At 41.3% G+C, this 20,713-nt stretch overlaps 1 protein-coding gene across 3 annotated transcripts in view; it reads right to left on the minus strand.

Moving 5' to 3' along the window:
* Positions 1-973: 973 nt before the first annotated feature.
* cd34 (CD34 molecule) overlaps positions 974-20,713 on the minus strand; it is a 95,478-nt gene continuing 75,738 nt past the window's right edge. For 2 of the 3 annotated variants that reach the window (XM_060937344.1, XM_060937345.1), the window contains 2 exons: positions 7,034-7,183; positions 974-3,600 (listed from right to left, as the gene is read on the minus strand). In XM_060937344.1, the coding sequence (XP_060793327.1) occupies positions 3,412-3,600; positions 7,034-7,183 (339 nt within the window). In that variant the 3' untranslated portion in view covers positions 974-3,411. The remainder of the gene's footprint in view (positions 3,601-7,033; positions 7,184-20,713) is intronic. The other variant, XM_060937346.1, reaches the window with a different exon arrangement.

Genomic DNA, 20,713 nt, shown 5'->3' on the forward strand with positions numbered 1-20,713 from the left:
GCGAGGTCACAAAGGACCCCAGGGTAACTTCTAAGCAACTGAAGGCCTCTCTCACATTGGCTAATATTAATGTTCATGTTCATGAGTCCACTATCAGGAGAACACTGAACAACAATGGTGTGCATGGCAGGGTTGCAAGGAGAAAGCCACTGCTTTCCAAAGAGAACATTGCTGCTTGTCTGCAGTTTGCTAAAGATCATGTGGACAAACCAGAAGGCTATTGAAAAAATGTTTTGTGGACGGATGAGACCAAAATAGAACTTTTTGGTTTAAATGAGAAGCATAACATTTCCTTTCTCCAAACATAACGTTTGGAGAAAGGAAAACACTGCATTCCAGCATAAGAACCTTACCCCATCTGTGAAACATGGTGGTGGTAGTTTGGGCCTGTTTTGCTGCATCTGGGCCAGGACGGCTTGGAACAATGAATTCTGAATTATAGCAGCAAATTCTAAAGGAAAATATCAGGACATCTGTCCATGAACTGAATCTCAAGAGAAGGTGGGTCATGCAGCAAGACAACGACCCTAAGCACACAAGTCATTCTATCAAAGAATGGTTAAAGAACAATAAAGTTAGTGTTCTGGAATGGCCAAGTCATAGTTCTGACCTTAATCCAATCTAAATGTTGTGGAAGGACCTGAAGCGATCAGTTCATGTGAGGAAACCCACCAACATCTCAGAGTTGAAGCTGTTCTGTACGGAGGAATGGGCTAAAATTCCTCCAAGACGGTGTGCAGGACTGATCAACAGTTACCAGAAACGTTTAGCTGCAGTTATTGCTGCACAAGGGGGTCACACCAGATACTGAAAGCAAAGGCTAACATACTTTTGCCACTCACAGATATGTAATATTGGATCATTTTCCTCAATAAATACATGACCAAGTATAGGATTTTTGTCTCATTTGTTTAACTGGGTTCTCTTTATCTACTTTTAGGACTTGTGTGAAAATCTGATGTTGTTTTAGGTCATATTTATGCAGAAATATAGAAAATTCTAAAGGGTTCACAAACTTTCAAGCACCACTGCAGATGAATCAGTGACTTAAACAGCATGAACAGATGCCAGTGTTTATAAATAGTGGGCAAAAGACAAGCATACTCAACAATTTACAACAGAAATTACATTTTTTTGGAAGAGCAATGAGAAAAAAATGCATTTGTTGTCAGATTTAAGAGAAAATATATAGTTGATATATTGTGGTGCTGGAAGAGCCTGAGTGGCTTTTAGCACCTAATTATTCACAGCTATGCATTCTGGGATGTCCACCCTCCCTGTGTTTACCCTCCATTGTGTTTGCCTACTGGTTTGGTTGCAATGAAATCTCTTATTGTTTTGTATTAATTACCACCATGAATTTTGTTGGAGGAGGATATGTTCTCATCTCTGTTTCCAATGTAACTTGAAATGTAGTGAATAGATTTTGATGAAATTTTGAGTTAAGGTGTGCTATGGGCCAAGGAACAATTGATTAGATTTCAATGCAAATCTGGATATATATGTGGATCCAGGATGTTTTTTTTTTTTTGCCTGTTCTCACTGTAGCTCAAAAAGTACTGAACAGATTTGGGTGAAATTTGGTATACAGCTTTAGTATTATCCTTGGTTCAATTGATTTGATTTTGTTCTTGATAATATGTGATTTGGCCGAGGTACTGTATGCACTCTACCGAGTATCCTTCTAGTTTACATTGCGTGTTAAAATGTTCGGTTACTCAACACACAATTGTTGCTTATACTAAATTTACTCTCATCTTTTGGCTTAACTTATGTGTAACGAATGTGAGCCATTATCAGCTCTCACAAGGATGTTGATGCTAACTAATAATAAACTAATTTTAATAGCTACAGCTTGGTATGACAGTCTAGTGGGTAACGTCACTGCTGCTTAGCTCCCGAGTCCTGGGTTCTATCCTGAGCTCTGTTATTTGTGTGGAGTTAAATTTTATTCCAAGGCTTTGAATATCCTTCATTATCAAATCATGTTCATTCACATGTAAATCAATTAATTTCCATGGAACCAATGTACACATTTCAATCAAGTTTCAATAAACTTTTTCAGTGTACACAACAATGACCAATGCTTAGTACAAGAGCATACTTAATTGCTACGTTAATTAAATTTAATTGATTGATTCCACACAAATGAAATATGTTACTTCAACATGAACTCATTTCTTATACTTGATGCTTCCATGTGAATTGATTTACATGAACACACTTTTAAATGCAGTTTGCTTCATTTGGTTTTGTAGAGCTAACTTAATCAAGTTAGCTGGAAATAAAGAACAATGCGTAAACCCACATAGACAGTCAATGAAGCTCTGGTTTAAATCTATTACATGAGCACACATGCTATTCAACCAACAGGGAATACAGTTCTTGAACCTGTTCTTGAAGGGAAAACAGTTCTTGAACCGGTTCTGTTCAGGATTCTCTGAATCTTGGTGCCAGCTCTTGAACCAGCTTGCATTTCTACCAGTTTTGAGTGGAACCACTGTAATCAAGGAGGCATCAACAAAGAAGGTGTTGCACAATGGAAGTAAACAGTAGTTGCAGGATGGCAGAGCACATCTGTGAACTTTTGTTCTGCTCTTGCAGATATTTGTTTTCATTCACAAAACAAGCACTGATCAATTACTAATGATAAGAAGAAGCAACAACTTTTCAAATTCATGACATGCCCACTGTTGTCATTACGGTTATGCCCACCAATGTCGTCACCAGCTATTTTTTGGTTCCAACTGGAAATTAACTTTTCAGATTCCAAACCAATTTATTTTCAGTTGAAATGCTCTGAACGGATCAAATTTTTGTGTGTGACCTAGAACAGAATCTATTCCCTATTGGGGGTAAAGGGGTATTAGAGACAGCCAAGCTACCTACTACACCACAGATGTAAATTAATCAAATTAACACTAGGGCAATAGATCACAGTCACATCATAAATACTGTGATGCTTTTTGTATAGAAATAAGTGTCCTCTGTCTTTTTGAGTTGGAACTGAATGCAAGCTCCAAATAGTGAGAAGTACTTAGTGAGAAAGGTTACTCATTAATTTCTGTTTAAACATAATTAAATTTATGTACGATGTTATTTACAAAGGGTTTTCGTAAATGCTCATTAATTAAAGAACATTCTTATGAACAAGATAATGAATTACTTCGTGTTATAAATGTTTTGGGAAACCCACCCTAGCCATCTTTATCTTAAGAGCCATTTCCAAATTACATTATAATAACTGTCCCCTCAGTAATCTGTGCAATAACACTCATTATGTATTAATTGTATTGCAATAAAGAAAGAGAAGAAGGAAGCCTGTACATTTGCTTTGCCAGTTCCCTAGTGTTGTTTGTAGGCCTGGAATGGTGAACATTGACCCCAAGCCTGTGTAGAGGAGATAGACCCTCACAGCTCAGTGTCAGCTTTGGTGGTAGAGTGGCCATTGGTGGCAGCAAGAGGATTTTGGGTCTTCACGACCTCTAGGGACTCACCATTCTGGCTTGGCTTCTCCTGGCTCTCTGGTGGGTTTAGAGGAGCCACAGACACCAGAGTGTTGCCCTGGTTATCTTCGTCAGCCATGTATGACTCCTCTGCCTGGGAAAAACACATACCAAGCACTGAGTAAAGAATAATTTCTCCACTTGCAACATAACCATGGTGAATAAGAATGTGTTCCAACAAGTGTATTGTTAGCACCCTTTTAACATCTTTTATATGAAGCAAACATTGTTAGTACTATAATCCTTCAAAGAGCTTCATTAATCAACAAAATTGCAGCTTCATTTTCAGTCTCTTTAAAAGGTTAAGAGCCTTGCACTTTTTAATGAGCATTGCTTGAAAAACATGTGTACCAATTTGACATGTACTAGTGTATCTCAAAATATTGGAATATCTCATTAATTCTCATTATCTCTAGTTGCTTTATCCTGTTCTACAGGGTTGCAGGCAAGCTGGAGCCTATCCCAGCTGACTACGAGCGAAAGGTGGGGTACACCCTGGACAAGTCGCCAGGTCATCAAAGTTATTTTTTGTAATGTAATTCAAAAAGGTAAATTTTCATATAGTTTATATTCATTACACATAAAGTGAAATATTTCAAGCCTTTTTTTGTTTTTTAATTTAGATGATTATGGCTTATAGCTCATGAAAATCAGAAATCTAGTATCTCAAAATTATCATATTTCATTTTGAGTTTGAGTAAAACAGTATAAATACCATGTGTCTAGTTCAGTACACACAACCACAATCATGGAGAAGACTGCTAACTTGACAGTTGTCCAGAAGATAATCATTGACACCCTCTGCAAGGAGAGTAAGCCACAGAAGGTCAATGCTGAAAAGGCTGGCTGGAAAAGGTGCACAAGCAACAGGGATGTTTTGTCAAGTCCACTGAGTAACAGTCCAGTTCCTTCTCTCCTTAGCCCAGGTAAGACACTTCTGATGTCTCTGGTTCAGGAGTGGCTTGATATTAGGAATGTGACAGCTGTAGCTCCTTTCCTGAAGACATCTGTGTGTGGTGGCTCTTGATGCACTGACACCAGCCTCAGTCCACTCCTTGTGAAGCTCTCCCAAGCTCTTGAATTGACTTTTCTTGACAATCCTCTCAAGGCTGTGGTCATCCCTGTTGCTTGTGCACCTTTTTCAGCCAGCCTTTTCAGCAATGACCTCCTGTGGCTTACTCTCCTTTTGAAGGGTGTCGATGATTATCTTCTGGACAACTGTCAAGTCCGCAGTCTTACCCATGATTGTGGTCGCGTGTACTGAACTAGACCGAGAGATGCACGTTATTTCCTGTTTTGCTCAAACTTGAAATGAAAATAATTTGAGAGAACGGATCTCTGATTTTCATGAGCTAGAAGCCATAATCATCAAAATTAAAACAACAAATGCCATGAAATATTTCACTTCATGTGTAATGAAGATAGACTGTATGAAAGTTTACCTTTTTTAATTAAATTACGAAAAAATTAACTTTTTCACAATATTCTAATATTTTGAAATCTACTAGTGTATACATAAAAAGGGAAATATTTCACTCTGATAATGTGTTCCCTCTGATTATACAGGTGTGTGTGTGTGTGTGTGTGTGTGTAAGTGTAAGTCACCACTTAATCGCAAGCCTAGTAACACATCACACATAACATCACCAAAATCCACTTGAAAATGACTTGCAGAGCAAACCGATTAAAGTGCCCAAGCATCTACCAGTTCATGCAGAAACAGGAAAGATTTCCACTGACACAGAAAGTCCACCATTAGATTATCAATGCGTGTTTTAACCTCCCTGTTTCACAACTGCAATGGGAATTCATGTGTCTTCAAAAAGGCTGGACTTCAGACTGAATATGGGAATAGTGGGGGAAATAGTTGTAGTCTTTTACGGGATTAGTATTTTCTCCAAGTAGCACTGAAAATGAATACCTGAAGTCCAACTCAATAACCTTGACATGAACCAAAAAATGCTTCATCTCATCTCATCTCATTATCTCTAGCCGCTTTATCCTGTTCTGCAGGGTCACAAGCAAGCTGGAGCCTATCCCAGCTGACTACGGGCGAAAGGCGGGGTACACCCTGGACAAGTCGCCAGGTCATCACAGGGCTGACACATAGACACAGACAACCATTCACACCTATGGTCAATTTAGAGTCACCAGTTAACCTAACCTGCATGTCTTTGGACTGTGGGGGAAACCGGAGCACCCGGAGGAAACCCACGCATACATGGGGAGAACATGCAAACTCCACACAGAAAGGCCCTCGCCGGCCACGGGGCTCGAACCCGGACCTTCTTGCTGTGAGGCGACAGCGCTAACCACTACACCACCGTTGCCGCCCCAAAAAATGCTTGATGAGATTAATTACTTATACCTTGTATAGTACCTGTTACAAATCTTGAGCTTCATTAATCGAATAGTTTCTTCTGCCTGGCCTGTCAGTTGTGATTCTCATTATTTTATAATTATATTCAAAATATCCAATAAAAAAATCTATTTCAGTTGGTATGGTTTTCACAACTAGTCATCGTCGTACAAAGACTTCTTGTAGATCTCTCCTGTTCTTCATTCATTCAAGTTACTTTTAAATAATAGAAAAAGAAATGCTTTTAAAGATAAAATTAGTCTCATCTCATCTCATTATCTCTAGCCGCTTTATCCTGTTCTGCAGGGTCGCAAGCAAGCTGGAGCCTATCCCAGCTGACTACGGGCGAAAGGCGGGGTACACCCTGGACAAGTCGCCAGGTCATCACAGGGCTGACACATAGACACAGACAACCATTCACACCTATGGTCAATTTAGAGTCACCAGTTAACCTAACCTGCATGTCTTTGGACTGTGGGGGAAACCGGAGCACCCGGAGGAAACCCACGCAGACACGGGGAGAACATGCAAACTCCACACAGAAAGGCCCTCGCCGGCCACGGGGCTCGAACCCGGACCTTCTTGCTGTGAGGCGACAGCGCTAACCACTACACCACCGTTGCCGCCCAAAAAAATGCTTGATGAGATTAATTACTTATACCTTGTATAGTACCTGTTACAAATCTTGAGCTTCATTAATCGAATAGTTTCTTCTGCCTGGCCTGTCGGTTGTGATTCTCATTATTTTATAATTATATTCAAAATATCCAATAAAAAATCTATTTCAGTTGGTATGGTTTTCACAACTAGTCATCGTCGTACAAAGACTTCTTGTAGATCTCTCCTGTTCTTCATTCATTCAAGTTACTTTTAAATAATAGAAAAAGAAATGCTTTTAAAGATAAAATTAGTCTAATCCAATTAAAATTCCCATTAATTTAAATGAGCACAGCTGAGTAAAGGTTACAAATACTAACCCACCCTCTTAGTGGCTTTTTTAAAATACAAATTGTCATAAATTTGCATCTGTGAGCTGGAGTTGTAGAAAAAGATCATGACTTCTAATTTCAGTCAAAAGCATTCCATTTTATTTTCATTAGAGTGAAGATAGGATTTGATTTATTGGAGCTAAAAGAAGATTTTGTGTTTGTGTGTGATTTGTACTCACTAGTTTCATGCCATTAGCCTTTGTGTGACAGTGGATCTTCCATACATACAGTCCGATCAGGGCAGCAGCAAGGATTAACCCACTCACCAGTAAGGATATGAACACTTGTGTTTGTCCAGACTGCGTAGGTGAATTTAACTTTGCTCCAGACTGCACACAAAATGACAATAGAATTAGCTTCAGATACTTATAGTAGTTAAAGGAACTTACTTAGTGACACTTTGCTGATATATATATATGTGTGTGTGTGTGTGTGTGTGTGTGTGTGTGTGTGTGTACTCATTGGTCACTTAATTAGGAACACCCATCCACCTGCTGTTTTATGCAGTTATCTAATCAGCCATTACCTTGACAGCAGCACAATGCATAAAATCATGCAGATCCAAATCAAGAGCTTCAGTTAATGTTCACTTCAAACGTCAGAATGGGAAAATTGAGATCTCAAAGTGTGACTTTCACTGTGGGTGTTGGTGCCAGATGGTTTGAGTATTTCAGAAACTGCTGATCTCCTGGGGTTTTCACACACAACAGTCTCTAGAGTTTACACAGAATGTTGCAAAAAAACAAAACAAAACATTGAGTGAGCGACAGTTCTGTGGGTGGAAATGCCTTGCTAATAAGAGAGGTCAGACGAAAATGATCAGGGGTGGGTTTTCCAAAAGCAGCTTAACTAGAAGAAGAAGAACTTTATTCATTACACGCTTGTGAAATTCCTCTCTGCATTTAACCCATCTGAAGCAGTGAACACAGACATGCGCGCATACACACGTGAGCAGTGAGCACACACACCCAGAGCAGTGGGCAGCCACGCTAACAGCGTCCAGGGAGCAGTTGGGAGTTAGGTGCTTCGCTCAAGGGCACCTCAGCCCAAGGCCGTCCCATATTAATCTAACCGCATGTCTTTGAACTGTGGGGGAAACCAGAGCACTCAGTGGAAACCCATGCAGACATGGGGAGAACATGCAAACTCCACAGAGAAAGGCCCCCGCCGGCCGCTGGGCTCAAACCCAGAACCTTCTTGCTGTGAGGCAACCGTGCTAACCACTTACACCACCGTGCTGCCCAGGAACAGAGAGATAATTCATTGTGCTGTTCACGCTACCATATAGCAATGATCTTTGTGCTACGATGCTTTTGGGAAACTCAGGCCAAATTGGTTCGAGCTGCCAGGAAGGATATAGTAACTCATATAATCACGCTTTACAACCGTGGTGAGCAGAAAAACCTCTCAGTATGCAACAGCAGAAGATCACATTGGGTTCCACTCTTGCAGCCAAGAACAGAAATCTAAGAATCAAGAAGTTGTTCCTATTAAAATGGCCGGTGTGTGTGTGTATATATATCATCTCATTTTCTGTAGCATATTATATATATAATTCTATCCACGTTCACTGGATATGAGCAATTATGTGCTCTGACTGGCTACTCTACTACTAGGATATTGTCAGTAAACCCGCTGAAACTGTCCAAACTACAAACATGGACACCGTGAACTACACTCCCCAGAACTCACAGCGCCCTCTGTCTCCCAATTATTGAACTCAGCTGTCACTCATCATTCCAATTAGTCCCCCTGCCTATATAAACCTCTCTCTCTCACAGCACTCCATTGCGAAGTATCCTTCTGCCTATATCGGTTCACACCAGGCCTTGGTTTCTGACTGGCTCTCGTTATTCTGACTCTTGCTTCTCTATTTTCCATTTTTGCTCTTTGTCTTTCCCCATTAATGCTGTTTGCCGATTGCCTGACCCTCGCTAGTTCTATGACTCTGATTCTTGTCTCTCGTTTTGGCTCTGTTGCTGTTTGCTCCTCATCACTCTTCTGTGCATACATCCGTAAGTGCCTGCACTGTGACAGGATATACTTCACCTCCATGGATGTAGCAGAAGAGGCGAAGCGAACTGCTCTCAACGCCCAAGGACGCTTATTAGGAGAGCATCAGCAGATGCTAGCCGATCTCAACACCAGGATGGCCCAACTAGCAACTGTGATTTCGCAGACCCTCCTAATGCGTTCTGAGTCATCTCCGAGCCCAGTGCTACAATTTCCAGCTCCGGAGAAATTAGCCGGAGATCCGCTCATCTGTGAAGGCTTCCTTCTCCAATGTTCCATGTATTTCACTGCTATGCCTAGCATGTCTGACGAGCATAAGATTGCCAAATTCCTTTCCTTCCTTATGGGAAAATCGCTGCAATGGGCCAGCGCAGTTTGGAGTAAAGGCGGCGAGCCAACTAAGTCTTATGAGCAATTTCTCACTCTGTTCAAAAGAGTTTTTGGCCATGAACCCGAGGGGACTGAAGTGGGTGAAAGTTTACTCACCATATCACAGGGCTCCAGAAGCATGGCCAAGTATGCTCTGGAATTCAGAACGCTGGCGGCTGCTAGTGGATGGAATGATCGCACGCTGAAAGTTGTATTTCACCAAGGTTTGTGCCCTGAGATTCTGAGCAAACTCGCCTGCTGTGATGAACAACTCATGCTCGATTCTCTCATTGACCTCACAATTTGTCTTGGTAATCTCTTGGCTCATCGACCCTCCCTATAGGAGAGTGGTAAACTGGATTCAGTTTCGGAGGACAGTTCTGCCATGGATGTCTCACGCACCTGCCTAACTCGCTCTGAATGTGCCAGGAGGAGGAAGAAAGGCCTGTGTTTCTACTGCAGTGACCCTGAACATCAGCTCAATTGCTGTCCCATTCGTCCTTCTCGCTTCTCTCCTACAGAGGGTCCTCCATGCAACGTAAGTCCGATTAGAAGGTTCAATTCCACATCGTTCAAGGTTCCAGTACTTTTAAAGTTGGTTACTTCTACCCATATCCTCTCTGCTTTCATAGATTCAGGAGCAGAGAGGAACTTCATCAGCAACTCAATTATTCAAAAGTTCAACTTGCTAACAACCCTGCTTCACAGTGCACTCAGCATTTGGACCATCGACAGAGGACCAATCGGAGATGGCTTTGTCACCCTTCCCACAGCTCCTCTCTGCATCCAAGTGGGTGCCATACACTCAGAGCTTATCTCACTCTACGTCACCACTACTGTAAGTCACAATCTCATCCTTGGCTACCCTTGGCTCCAGCTTCACGACCCCCTAATCTCATGGCAAAACAAGGACATTCTACAGTGGTTACCTGCATGTTTTCAGGGCTGCAATGCTCATCCTCAAGTCACTCTCACATCCATCTCTGTGGAGAGCCTTCAGCCAGACACACTGGACAATGTTCCCAAATGTTATCTGGATCTCAAGGAGGTTTGCAGCAAGGGAAAAGCCTGTGGTTTGTCATCTCACACACCATATGACTGCGCGATTGATCTCCTGCCAGGTATTACACCACCTCTGGGGCGTATATACCCACCGTCTTAGAAAGAACAAGCAGCCATGGAGGAGTACATTCAGGAAGCTCTCAAGCAGGATTACATCCACCCTTCAAGGTCTCCAGCCTTGGTTAGCTTCTTCTTTGTGGAAAAACAAGGCGGGGTCTTAGCCCATGTATTGACTACAGGGGACTGAATTTCACTGGATAAGGGTATTTCACTGATTGTATCAGTGAAATACCCTTATCCATTTCCTCTTGTTCCTGCAGCCCTGGAACAACTTAGATCAGCAAAAATCTTCTCCAAGCTTGATTTACGCAGCACGTACAATCTCATCAGGATCAAAAAGGGAGATGAATGGAAAACCACATTCAGCACGACTGCCAGTCACTTTGAATACCGGGTAATGCTGTATGGCCTTTTTTCAGTGCCTAGCGTGTTCCAGTGCCTTATCAACGATGTGCTATGGGACATGCTGGGCAAATATGCTATTGCATATATCAATGACATCCTCATATACTCCCCAGATGAAGAAAGTCATCAAAAGCATGTAAAAACAGTTCTTCAATGCCTGTTCCAGAATCATCTCTATGTTAAAGCAAAAAAAAAAAAAAAATGCGAGTTCCATCAAACATGTACCTCCTTCCTTGGATGCGTCATCAGTTCCGAGGGAGTTTGTATGGACTCAAAGGTCTCTGAAGTTACGTCTTGGCCCATTCCCACTTCCATCAAAGACCTTCAGCATTTTGTAGGTTTCGCAAAATTCTATTGTTGGTTTATGAGAGGGTTCAGCTCAATTGCCGCCCCCTTGACAGCACTTCTCAAGAAGGGACCCAAGCGCCTTCAATGGAACCCTGCAGCAGAAGAAGCCTTCTGTCATCTCAAGAAAGCCTTCACCTCTGCCCCATCCTATAGCATCCAGATCCTTCCAAGCCTTTCACCCTGGAAGTTGATGCCTCTGACACAGGGGTAGGGGCAGTTCTCTCCCAACATTTCGGGGAGAAACAGAAACTTCATACAGTGGCCTTCTTTTCAAGGAAACTTTCATCACATAATAATTTCTTTCTGCTGGGGAATCAGGAGCTACTCACAATCAAGCTAGCCCTTGAAGAATGGCACCATTAGTTGGAAGGTGCCAATCACCTGTTCATAATCCTAACAGACCATAAGAACCTAGAATATTTCCGGAAGGCCAAGCGGTTAAACCCTTGTCAGGCCAGATGGGTTCGCTTCTTCACAAGATTCAATTTCACCATCTCTTTCCACCCTGGCTCCAAGAATACTAAAGCTGATGCCCTTTCATGAATCTTTGTGCCCTCTTATCAGGACTCCGCTGCCCATCCCATCCTCCCTTCTCAATGCTTCATCCAGTCCATCACTTGGGACCTAGACAGAGAAATCAGAAACTCTCAACCCCAACAACTTCTCAATAATCTTTCACCTGGTCTATTATATGGGCCCAAACAACTCAGAAGCAGACTTTTCACATGGGCACACGCATCACCTGCCACAGGACACCTGGGCAGCCATCGCACCTATCAGATGCTTTGGAACAAATATTGGTGGGAAAACATGCTCACTGAGATCAACCAGTTCAGCACATCATGTTCAGTCTGGGCAGAAGCCAAAGCACCCAGAACTCCACCTGCTGGTAGACTCTGTCCCCTCCCTGTGCCTCAGAGACCCTGGTCCCATATAGCCATAGACTTCATCACCGATCTTCCAAATTTGAGCCTGTGTCTCTGTCTCTCCTCTTGGAAACCATTGGGCAGCTGAAACCTTCAACTGGACCTTCAGACACCATCCCTCCTCGTCTCATTAAAGACACTATTGATGCCATTGGAGCCAGTATTTTAGCCATCATAAACAGCAGTCTTACATCAGGCATTGTGCCCAGGCATTTTAAGCATGCTATTGTCCAGCCTTTAATTAAGAAGCCTAATCTGGACACTTCAGTCAACTCTAATTATAGGCCTATATCCAAGCTCCCATTTTTGTCTAAATTGTTGGAGAAAATTGTAATTAAACAGCTTCAGTCTTACAAGCCCAATTCCAAAAAAGTTGGGACAAAGTACAAATTGTAAATAAAAACAGAATGCAATAATTTACAAATCTCAAAAACTGATATTGTATTCACAATAGAACATAGACAACATATCAAATGTCGAAAGTGAGACATTTTGAAATTTCATGCCAAATATTGGCTCATTTGAAATTTCATGACAGCAACACATCTCAAAAAAGTTGGGACAGGGGCAATAAGAGGCTGGAAAAGTTAAAGGTACAAAAAGGAACAGCTGGAGGACCAAATTGCAACTCATTAGGTCAATTGGCAATAGGTCATTAACATGACTGGGTATAAAAACAACATCTTGGAGTGGCAGCGGCTCTCAGAAGTAAAGATGGGAAGAGGATCACCAATCCCCCCCAATTCTGCACCGACGAAAGGAGTTAGACAGTGTAAAATTGCAAAGAGTTTGAACATTAAAGGCTGGACAATAGCATGCTTAAAATGCCTGGGCACAATATCATCAAAAGATTTAGAGAATCTGGAAGAATCTCTGTGTGTAAGGGTCAAGGCCGGAAAACCATACTGCACTCAAAAAAATGACCCAAGCCCTTCTTTGGTGTGTCACATTATTTTTTTGTTTGATTTGCTCAAACAAATTGGTTAAATACTAAATGTATTTAGATATAATTGTTTCAACATAATAAATTCGCCCTACATTCATGAACCCAATACAAATATGTTTCATTTGATTTGGGACCTTCCCGTGTGCATGCGCCTTGGCAGCAGTGCCCGTTTCAACAAGATGGCTGGATGGCAGGAAACAGGTAAGAGAGAATTGCTGGGGAAAACCGCTATGAATCCGCTCATTGGCGAGTACTCGATTTCGTTATGTTTTAAAACACTGTCTTAAAAAGCTTGTTGCGAAAAGGCCATGAAATTAGACGCCTTACTAGCCAGTCAAGTCGGTATATTGGCTTTGGCAGCCTAGCTAGCTAAAGGTCCCTGACGGAGAATTAAGCTTGACCAAAACCACGGTTTGCATTTACCCTACTAGTAGCGAAATTTAAGGCGTAAAGTGTATAATACGTGAAAATTAATTATGACATCTTTAATTTTGCGTGTGAATCCAATTCAATTAGTTAATTTACCCCTCCCCCCCTTCGCACGCAGGTGGACATGCTTATTCACCCATTGCACTGATTACTTGAATATTTACAATTGGTTGTCGGTTTAAAGACCTCTTATTCAGTGCAAACTTGTCGAAATTTACGTTTCTGGTGTGGGTCAACACTGTGACCTATGCAGGCTCTCCGAGTTCTCCCCGCTACACTTTGCACGTGTTTGAGCTGCGTCTGCTCATGAGCGAGAGGGGAGAAAGCAAGGGACTCGAGTTTTTTGCACTGACAAAGCCATGCACCGACCAGCAGATCTCTCTCGCGACTGCACGCAGGCAAATGATTCGTCTATCAAACTATTGGTTTTTGGTATGTTTGTTGACTGTTTGAGGGAGTGAACTAAGATATATTGTGAAGTTTGAGGGAAGGGGCGACTTTAACCGATGCACCGGCTTTTTACGTGATGTTGTTTTCTTGGTTGAAGGAATTGCTTAGCCTCAACGAGCGCAACGTTCTGTAGCATGCTTTCGGAATTGTTATCTCCCGTTTGGTAGCCGCGTGCGACCACTTGTACAATCTGCGACTATTTTCCTCTGCCATAACGAGGAATATCCCTCTGAGCCAACCGTCTTGTCACGCAACACGGTGTTTAGCCCCGCTGTGTCTGTTGAGTTAACGTTTTGCTACTTTTTTTGCATCCTGAACTCGGATCATGGTCCCCATGTTTACTCAGAACTCTTCGCAGTCCATTTCTCTCACATGCGGCAGTCAGTAGCCATATGCCATTAGGCAAATAGTCATAATCCACATACAATCCCTAAATTTGCGCATGAAAGCCAATGGCTAAAATGTCAGCTAATTAACTATGCTTGTCTAGGATGTGTAATACATGTGAAGTGGACTCATTTTTACATTTTAGTTGGTGATGTCCTAATAAACTTGACAAATGTCCTCATGAAATGCTGTTAACTTGGTGAAAATGCTGAGCATCCCTACACTTGCACTGAATTTATCTTAATCTTTTGCAGTTTACATCAATGGCACCAAAGTACAGCAGCCAACCTCTCAGTGATTAAGTAATTGACCACCTGTTGTCACAGGATCTGTGCCAGTCATATCTTCAATTTTAACCCTTGTGAGGTCTTTGGGTCTGTTTGACTCTCTTTCAATTTTTATCTTAAGAAAAAATATATAAAAATAATTTTCACACTGGGATTCACTGGCCTTGGTTAATTAAAAAAAGAATTAAAAAAAAGTTGATCTAAAAGCCCCAAAATGCCATGGGTCCAGATCTCCCATGTAACACAAGACCTTACGAGAGTTAATTGTGCTAATTGTCTTTACTCTCCTTTGCAGGATAATCAATGTGGAAGTGCAAAGAATGCTTTTTAGAACTAACTAGCAGGTATTTGTTGTTGCAGCATTTCAGACAGACACATGGCCATTTTAGAGGTAGTTGTCGCTTTCCATGTCCATACGCAGATTGTCCTTGTACATTTAACACATGGAATAAGCTATTAAATCACACATACAAAAGTCACGCTAAACAGTTATCTCAAAAGCCACTAGAAGTATCTACATTCCAGTGTTGTGTGTTCTTGCAGCGAAACAGCGACAGAAAGAGACTTTTTTCATCATCTAAATAGACATCTCAAGCAAAACGAAACCGTTCCATGTGTGTTTTCAGGCTGTACATTTAAAACCAACATTTACAGTACATTTAACACACACAAAAACAGGAAACACAACCAGTATTCATTAACAGACTTTCAAGCAACCGTAATCTGTAGAAATGATAATTTACATCAGTTAGATCATTCTGCAGATGGGCAAACAGACTCCATTGACACAGACAATGACCACGATGCACTAAGTTGTAGTGGTGTTGCAGAGTTACATCAAACAAATTTTATTGAAGAGAAAATTGCGTGTATTTTACTGAGGTTGGAAAATATTGTTCACACTCCAAAGACTGTTATTGATGAGGTCCTCTCTGAACTTCACTTTATATTAAGTACAGAATCTTTGCCTTTGACAAAAGCTACAGTTTCTGGTGTATTTCAGAGCCATAATCTACAAATTAAAGATTCAGTCGTTGATGAGCTTTCCAATGTTATATGTAAGACTAACCCATTAGGTATAGCAATTGCAAAGGCTCTTGCTACTGCTTATAAGCGTAAAGAATATTATATCTCTCATTTTAGGATTGTGGAGCCTGTTGAATACATACTAGATACCCAAAGGAAAAGGTCATTTCAATATATACCACTGTTACAATCTTTACAAAAGTTGCTCTCTGATGAAGGCGTCCTTGATCATCTTAAAACTCCAGGTTTGCGAAACCACCCAACCACATCTTGCTTACAAGAGTACCGCACCATAAGAGATGGTGAGTACTATAAACAAAACAGCTTTCTGTCCGGTGAAGGCTTTAGAATAGCACTTCATCTTTATGTAGATGATTTTGAACTCTGTAACCCTTTGGGGACATCTTGTAAAAAACACAAACTCTGTGGTGTCTACTGGGTGTTGGGAAGTTTGCCACCAGGTTCACATTCAAAACTTAGCTCAATCTATTTAGCTGTTCTTTCCAAATCTGATGACATCAAGACCTATGGCTATCAAAAACTGTTAGAGCCACTCTTGCAAGATTTGAGTATACTAGAGCAGCACGGAGTTTTTATTTCCCAGATTGGTCAGTTTGTTAAAGGTACAGTGCAATGTGTTATTGCAGACAATCTTGGTGCGCATGCAATAGCTGGATTTGTTGAGAGTTTTTCTGGTGGGTCAATCTGCAGATTTTGTACAGGAGATAAGTCAGAATTTCAGACCAAGGATGTGAAGTCTGGTGCTTTCCAACTTAGAACCCGAGATATTCATAATGTTCATGTCCAGTCTGCTCAGGAAAGTGCAACAATTTGCTGTGGTATCAAGAAACCGTGTGTTTTAACAGAGAACCTCTCTCATTTTCATGTAAGCACTGGATATCCTCCTGATATTGTGCACGACCTCTTTGAAGGTATTGTGCCAGTTGAACTTGCACGCTGTATTACTTTATTGATCTAAAAAAAAATACTTCACTCTTGATTTACTTAACACATTGATTCAGACATTTCCATTCAAATGGGGAGACAAAACCAATCGCCCACATGCCATACCGCGTTCTTTCACATCCACTAACACCATAGGCGGAAATGCACATGAAAATTGGACATTGTTACGATTTCTTCCCTTTTTCATTGGGCATATTGTACCAGAAAATGAACCATCGTGGTTGTTGATTCTGGATCTGAAGGACATTGTCGAGTTGGTAGTAGCTCATGTACACACAAGTGAGACCATTGCATATCTTGAGGCTAAGATCTATGATCACAGACAACGCTATCTTGAACTCTTTCCACATGTAAAACTCCTGCCAAAACATCACTTTTTAGAGCATTATCCGCAAATGATTTGTTGCTTTGGGCCGCTGGTAGCACTATGGACTATGAGGTTCGAGGCTAAGCATAGCTTCTTTAAGCAGGTTGCTCGGTATACAAACTGTTTTAAAAATATACCTCGTTCACTGGCTACTAAACATCAATTTATGCTAGCCTATGACACGCATGCCTCCACCTTAAAGAAGTCTTCCTTGGAAGTCTCGGATATTTCAATCCTTCCTATGGATGTCCTTAGTGAGGGAGTAAGGTCAAAACTGCATCAAAGATACCCAGAAATTACTGAGGTTCATATGGCAAAACATTTGTCATACAGCGGCATATGTTACAGAAAGGGGATGCTTATTGTGCATGGATCTGTAGATGGACTTCCGAAATTTAATGAGATAATTCAGCTGTGCATTGTAAAGGATAATCAAATTTTTATAGTGAGAGGTGTTTGTGCTTGGTACCGAGAGCATTTCGGTGGCTTTGAATTATCTGATTTGCCCACTAGAGAGGTTGGCCTAATTGAGCTTGGTGACTTGGAGGACCCGTATCCCCTTGTGGAGTACATCGTAGCGGGTTTGCGCATGGTCATTTTGAAGAGATTTGTCATTGTTAAAGGTTAGTGAAAATCTTTAATATAAATGGTGGAGCTCAACTGGTCAATTTGCTGATATTAGCCTTATCATAAACCAGTGTTTCCAAATATGCTGATTGATTTTCTGTTCTCTTTACAGAACACAATGCAGAAAAAGATTCTTTCAATTGTATTTTAGGTTGCAAACTATAATGGTCATTTAACGCTTTAAGTGACAACTGTATTGTCAGAACTGTGTCTGGCTTTGGCCTCAAACATTATCAGTTGGGCGCCACTAAATAACCTGGGCGTTTATCTGGCTCTTTTAAAGTATGAACTATTTGCATTTAATATATATTGCTAATGTTTTTTTTTTTTTCTTGTTGTACATCTCTGTTTCAGATCAGGACTGAATGTGTTGGTGCTTGGTACAGGGAGCATTCCGTTGGCTTTGAACTGTGATTCGCCCACTAGAAAGGTTGGCCTAATTGAGCTTGTTGACTTGAAGGACCCGACTCCCCTTGTGGCGTATGTTGTCATTGTTAAAGGTTGGTGACATTGTTAATAAATGCCGTAGCCCAACTGATGCATTGTTTGATATTAACCCAATCACAATCATAATACACAGCCTGGCCAAAAAAATTCCCCACCAAAAAAAAGGTCACACACACACAAATATGTTGTTGGACCGCCTATAGCTTTGATTACAGCACACATTTGGTGTTGCATTGTTTCAATAAAGTTCTGCAATGTCTGGATTTATTTCCTTCCAGTCTTGCATTAAGTTTTCACCAAGATCTTGTATTGATGGTGGTAGTCTGAACACTGTGTAAAACCTTCTCCAGCGCATCCCAAAGATTCTCACTGAGGTTGAGTTCTGCACTCTGTGGTGGCCAATGTGTAAATAGTGTAGCCCAAGTCATAAATTGGTTTACTGATCTTAGCCTCGTTATAAATATATTGCTGTCACTTTAGAGTATGCTGTTACATTTATAAAAAATGCAGAAAAAAGATGTTTGTGGGTTTTAAAATAAAATGGCCATTTTAAATGTTTGTACACTGCTCAAAAAAAATAAAGGGAACACCAAAATAATGCGTTGCTATTTACTATTTTTAGGGCATGTTTTGGTTATTGCCTGTCATTTCTACCTGATCCCTGTTACAGTTGCACAACAGTAGGCAAAATGGATTCACAATCAGTGCTGCTTCCTAACTGGACAGACTGATTTCACAGAAGTATGATTAACTTGGAATAACAACGCATTATTATGGTGTTCCCTTTATTTTTTTGAGCGGTGTATTTGAAGGGACATCATCAAAACTGTGTGTCTTAGTCCTGGAACATATTTAAATGGTCTGGGTGATTAAATAGTCTCGTTGATGGATATCTGGATCTTGTAAAATCTGTAAAACTATAATCTAAAAATCTGTAAACTATTTTATTTGCATTATAACTGTAATGTTTTCTTCTCTTGATCTACTTGTATGTTTCAGATCAGGTCAGAAGGTGTTTGACAGTCACTACGTTTACATGCACATAGAGAGAATCGAATTTCTGCCGTTGCTCGACTGAAATCGAAGTTCAAAATGCCATGTATACACCTTAATTCGGCTGAAATTGAACCGAACTTGATTTCTCGGAATCGAGCTACACGACCTAGTTTATGCGATTTCTGCCGAGCTACTTTGTGCATGTATACCCTATCGAGCTACTTGTCGAGCTACTTCCGGAAGTGACGAGACCACAAGCGGGAAACACAACAGCCTCGGTCGGCATGACAACAGTAGTAGCGAGCAGCAGAAGAGGTCAGGAGGAACAAACGAAGAAGAGAAAATGGCGATGTAGAGCTCTCTGAAGTGTGGGTGGAGCACAGAGGACGGCAGGACAAAGCTTCTGGTACTAATAGGCTTTTTATTGTCAGACTTTTCAGTTTAACAGCCTACTTTTATTCTTGACACACGCGCGTGCTGTGTTCTAGTCCCGGGATGAGCTGTCCCCTCTGCTCTCCCTCTGCCTCCTTAAATAGGGCGCGGTTACTGGGAAGCCACACAAACACAGGTTAATTACCGTCAGGTGTAGTTATTCTGCCACTCACCTTCCCTGGCTCCGCCCTCCTGTCACAGACCGGCGCTTGACCATGCCCCCACTGCCACAGGCAAGCAGAAACGTGCACTTCTGGAGCAATGAGGAGAGAGTTCATGCTCATTCAGCTTAAGGAGTTGAATATGTTAAAATTCATGGACGGGAAAAAAAACGCGCAATGGAGAACACAGAACTGATAACTTTGTTTACACTCTTGAATAGCTCTTCTTCATGACGACAACCGGAAGTGTACCAACACGATGGGGCGTGTTGCGCCACCTGTGGCTCGAGTGCACAATGCACCTCACACAATAGCCCGATTTCATTTGTGTGCATGTAGGATTGGATTTCTCTGGCACCCTGCTGGGACCTTCAACTCGATTACCGACAGCAGCTCGATTTGGATGTGCATGTAAACGTAGTCAGTGTCAAATCCAGCTGTTCTACGGGTCATTTTTGGAGATGGATCTGACTCCAGGAAATTGCACATGGTTTCTGGTATTCCAGAAACTGTGGACGAATTACATGATCTTGTGAAGGCAAGCTTTCAATTGCATCAAAACTTTTGTTTGCAATACATGGATTCTGACTTTAAGGAGTTCATGAATCTGACCTCAGTGTCTGAAATCCAAAATATGGGTACACTCAAAGTAATCTACACACCACTCGCGGAGCCCTACATCTGTTTATACACACACTGTAAACCCGAATAAGTTGAGTTTACTTAAAAAAATTGAGGAAAGTGGTTGCCTTAAAAAAAATAAGTAATTATTAATGATTGAATTGAGTACCTTAAACTTACCAGAAGATTGTAAGTTTAAGGTACTCAATTCAATCATTAATAATTACTTATTTTTTTTAAGGCAACCACTTTCCTCAATTTTTTTAAGTAAATTCAACTTATTCGGGCTTACAGTGCAGTGGAACCGACTTGTTCAAGTACCCCAATCCCGAACACTGAGAGTTCATCGTTGGCCTCATCAAGCAGTGATGACACCTTGTGTACATCAACTCCACACTCTTCCCCAGAGGTTCATACCTCAGGACTGTCCACCTGGCCCCTGTTTTTTGTTGTCCCAAAGTTTTCCTATGAAGCGGAACTGGAGCTACAACAAAAGAACACTGAATTTGAAACAAAGGGAACATACTTCAATCC

The sequence above is a fragment of the Neoarius graeffei genome, chromosome 13, assembly GCF_027579695.1.
Source record: "Neoarius graeffei isolate fNeoGra1 chromosome 13, fNeoGra1.pri, whole genome shotgun sequence".
Lineage (NCBI taxonomy): Eukaryota > Metazoa > Chordata > Actinopteri > Siluriformes > Ariidae > Neoarius > Neoarius graeffei.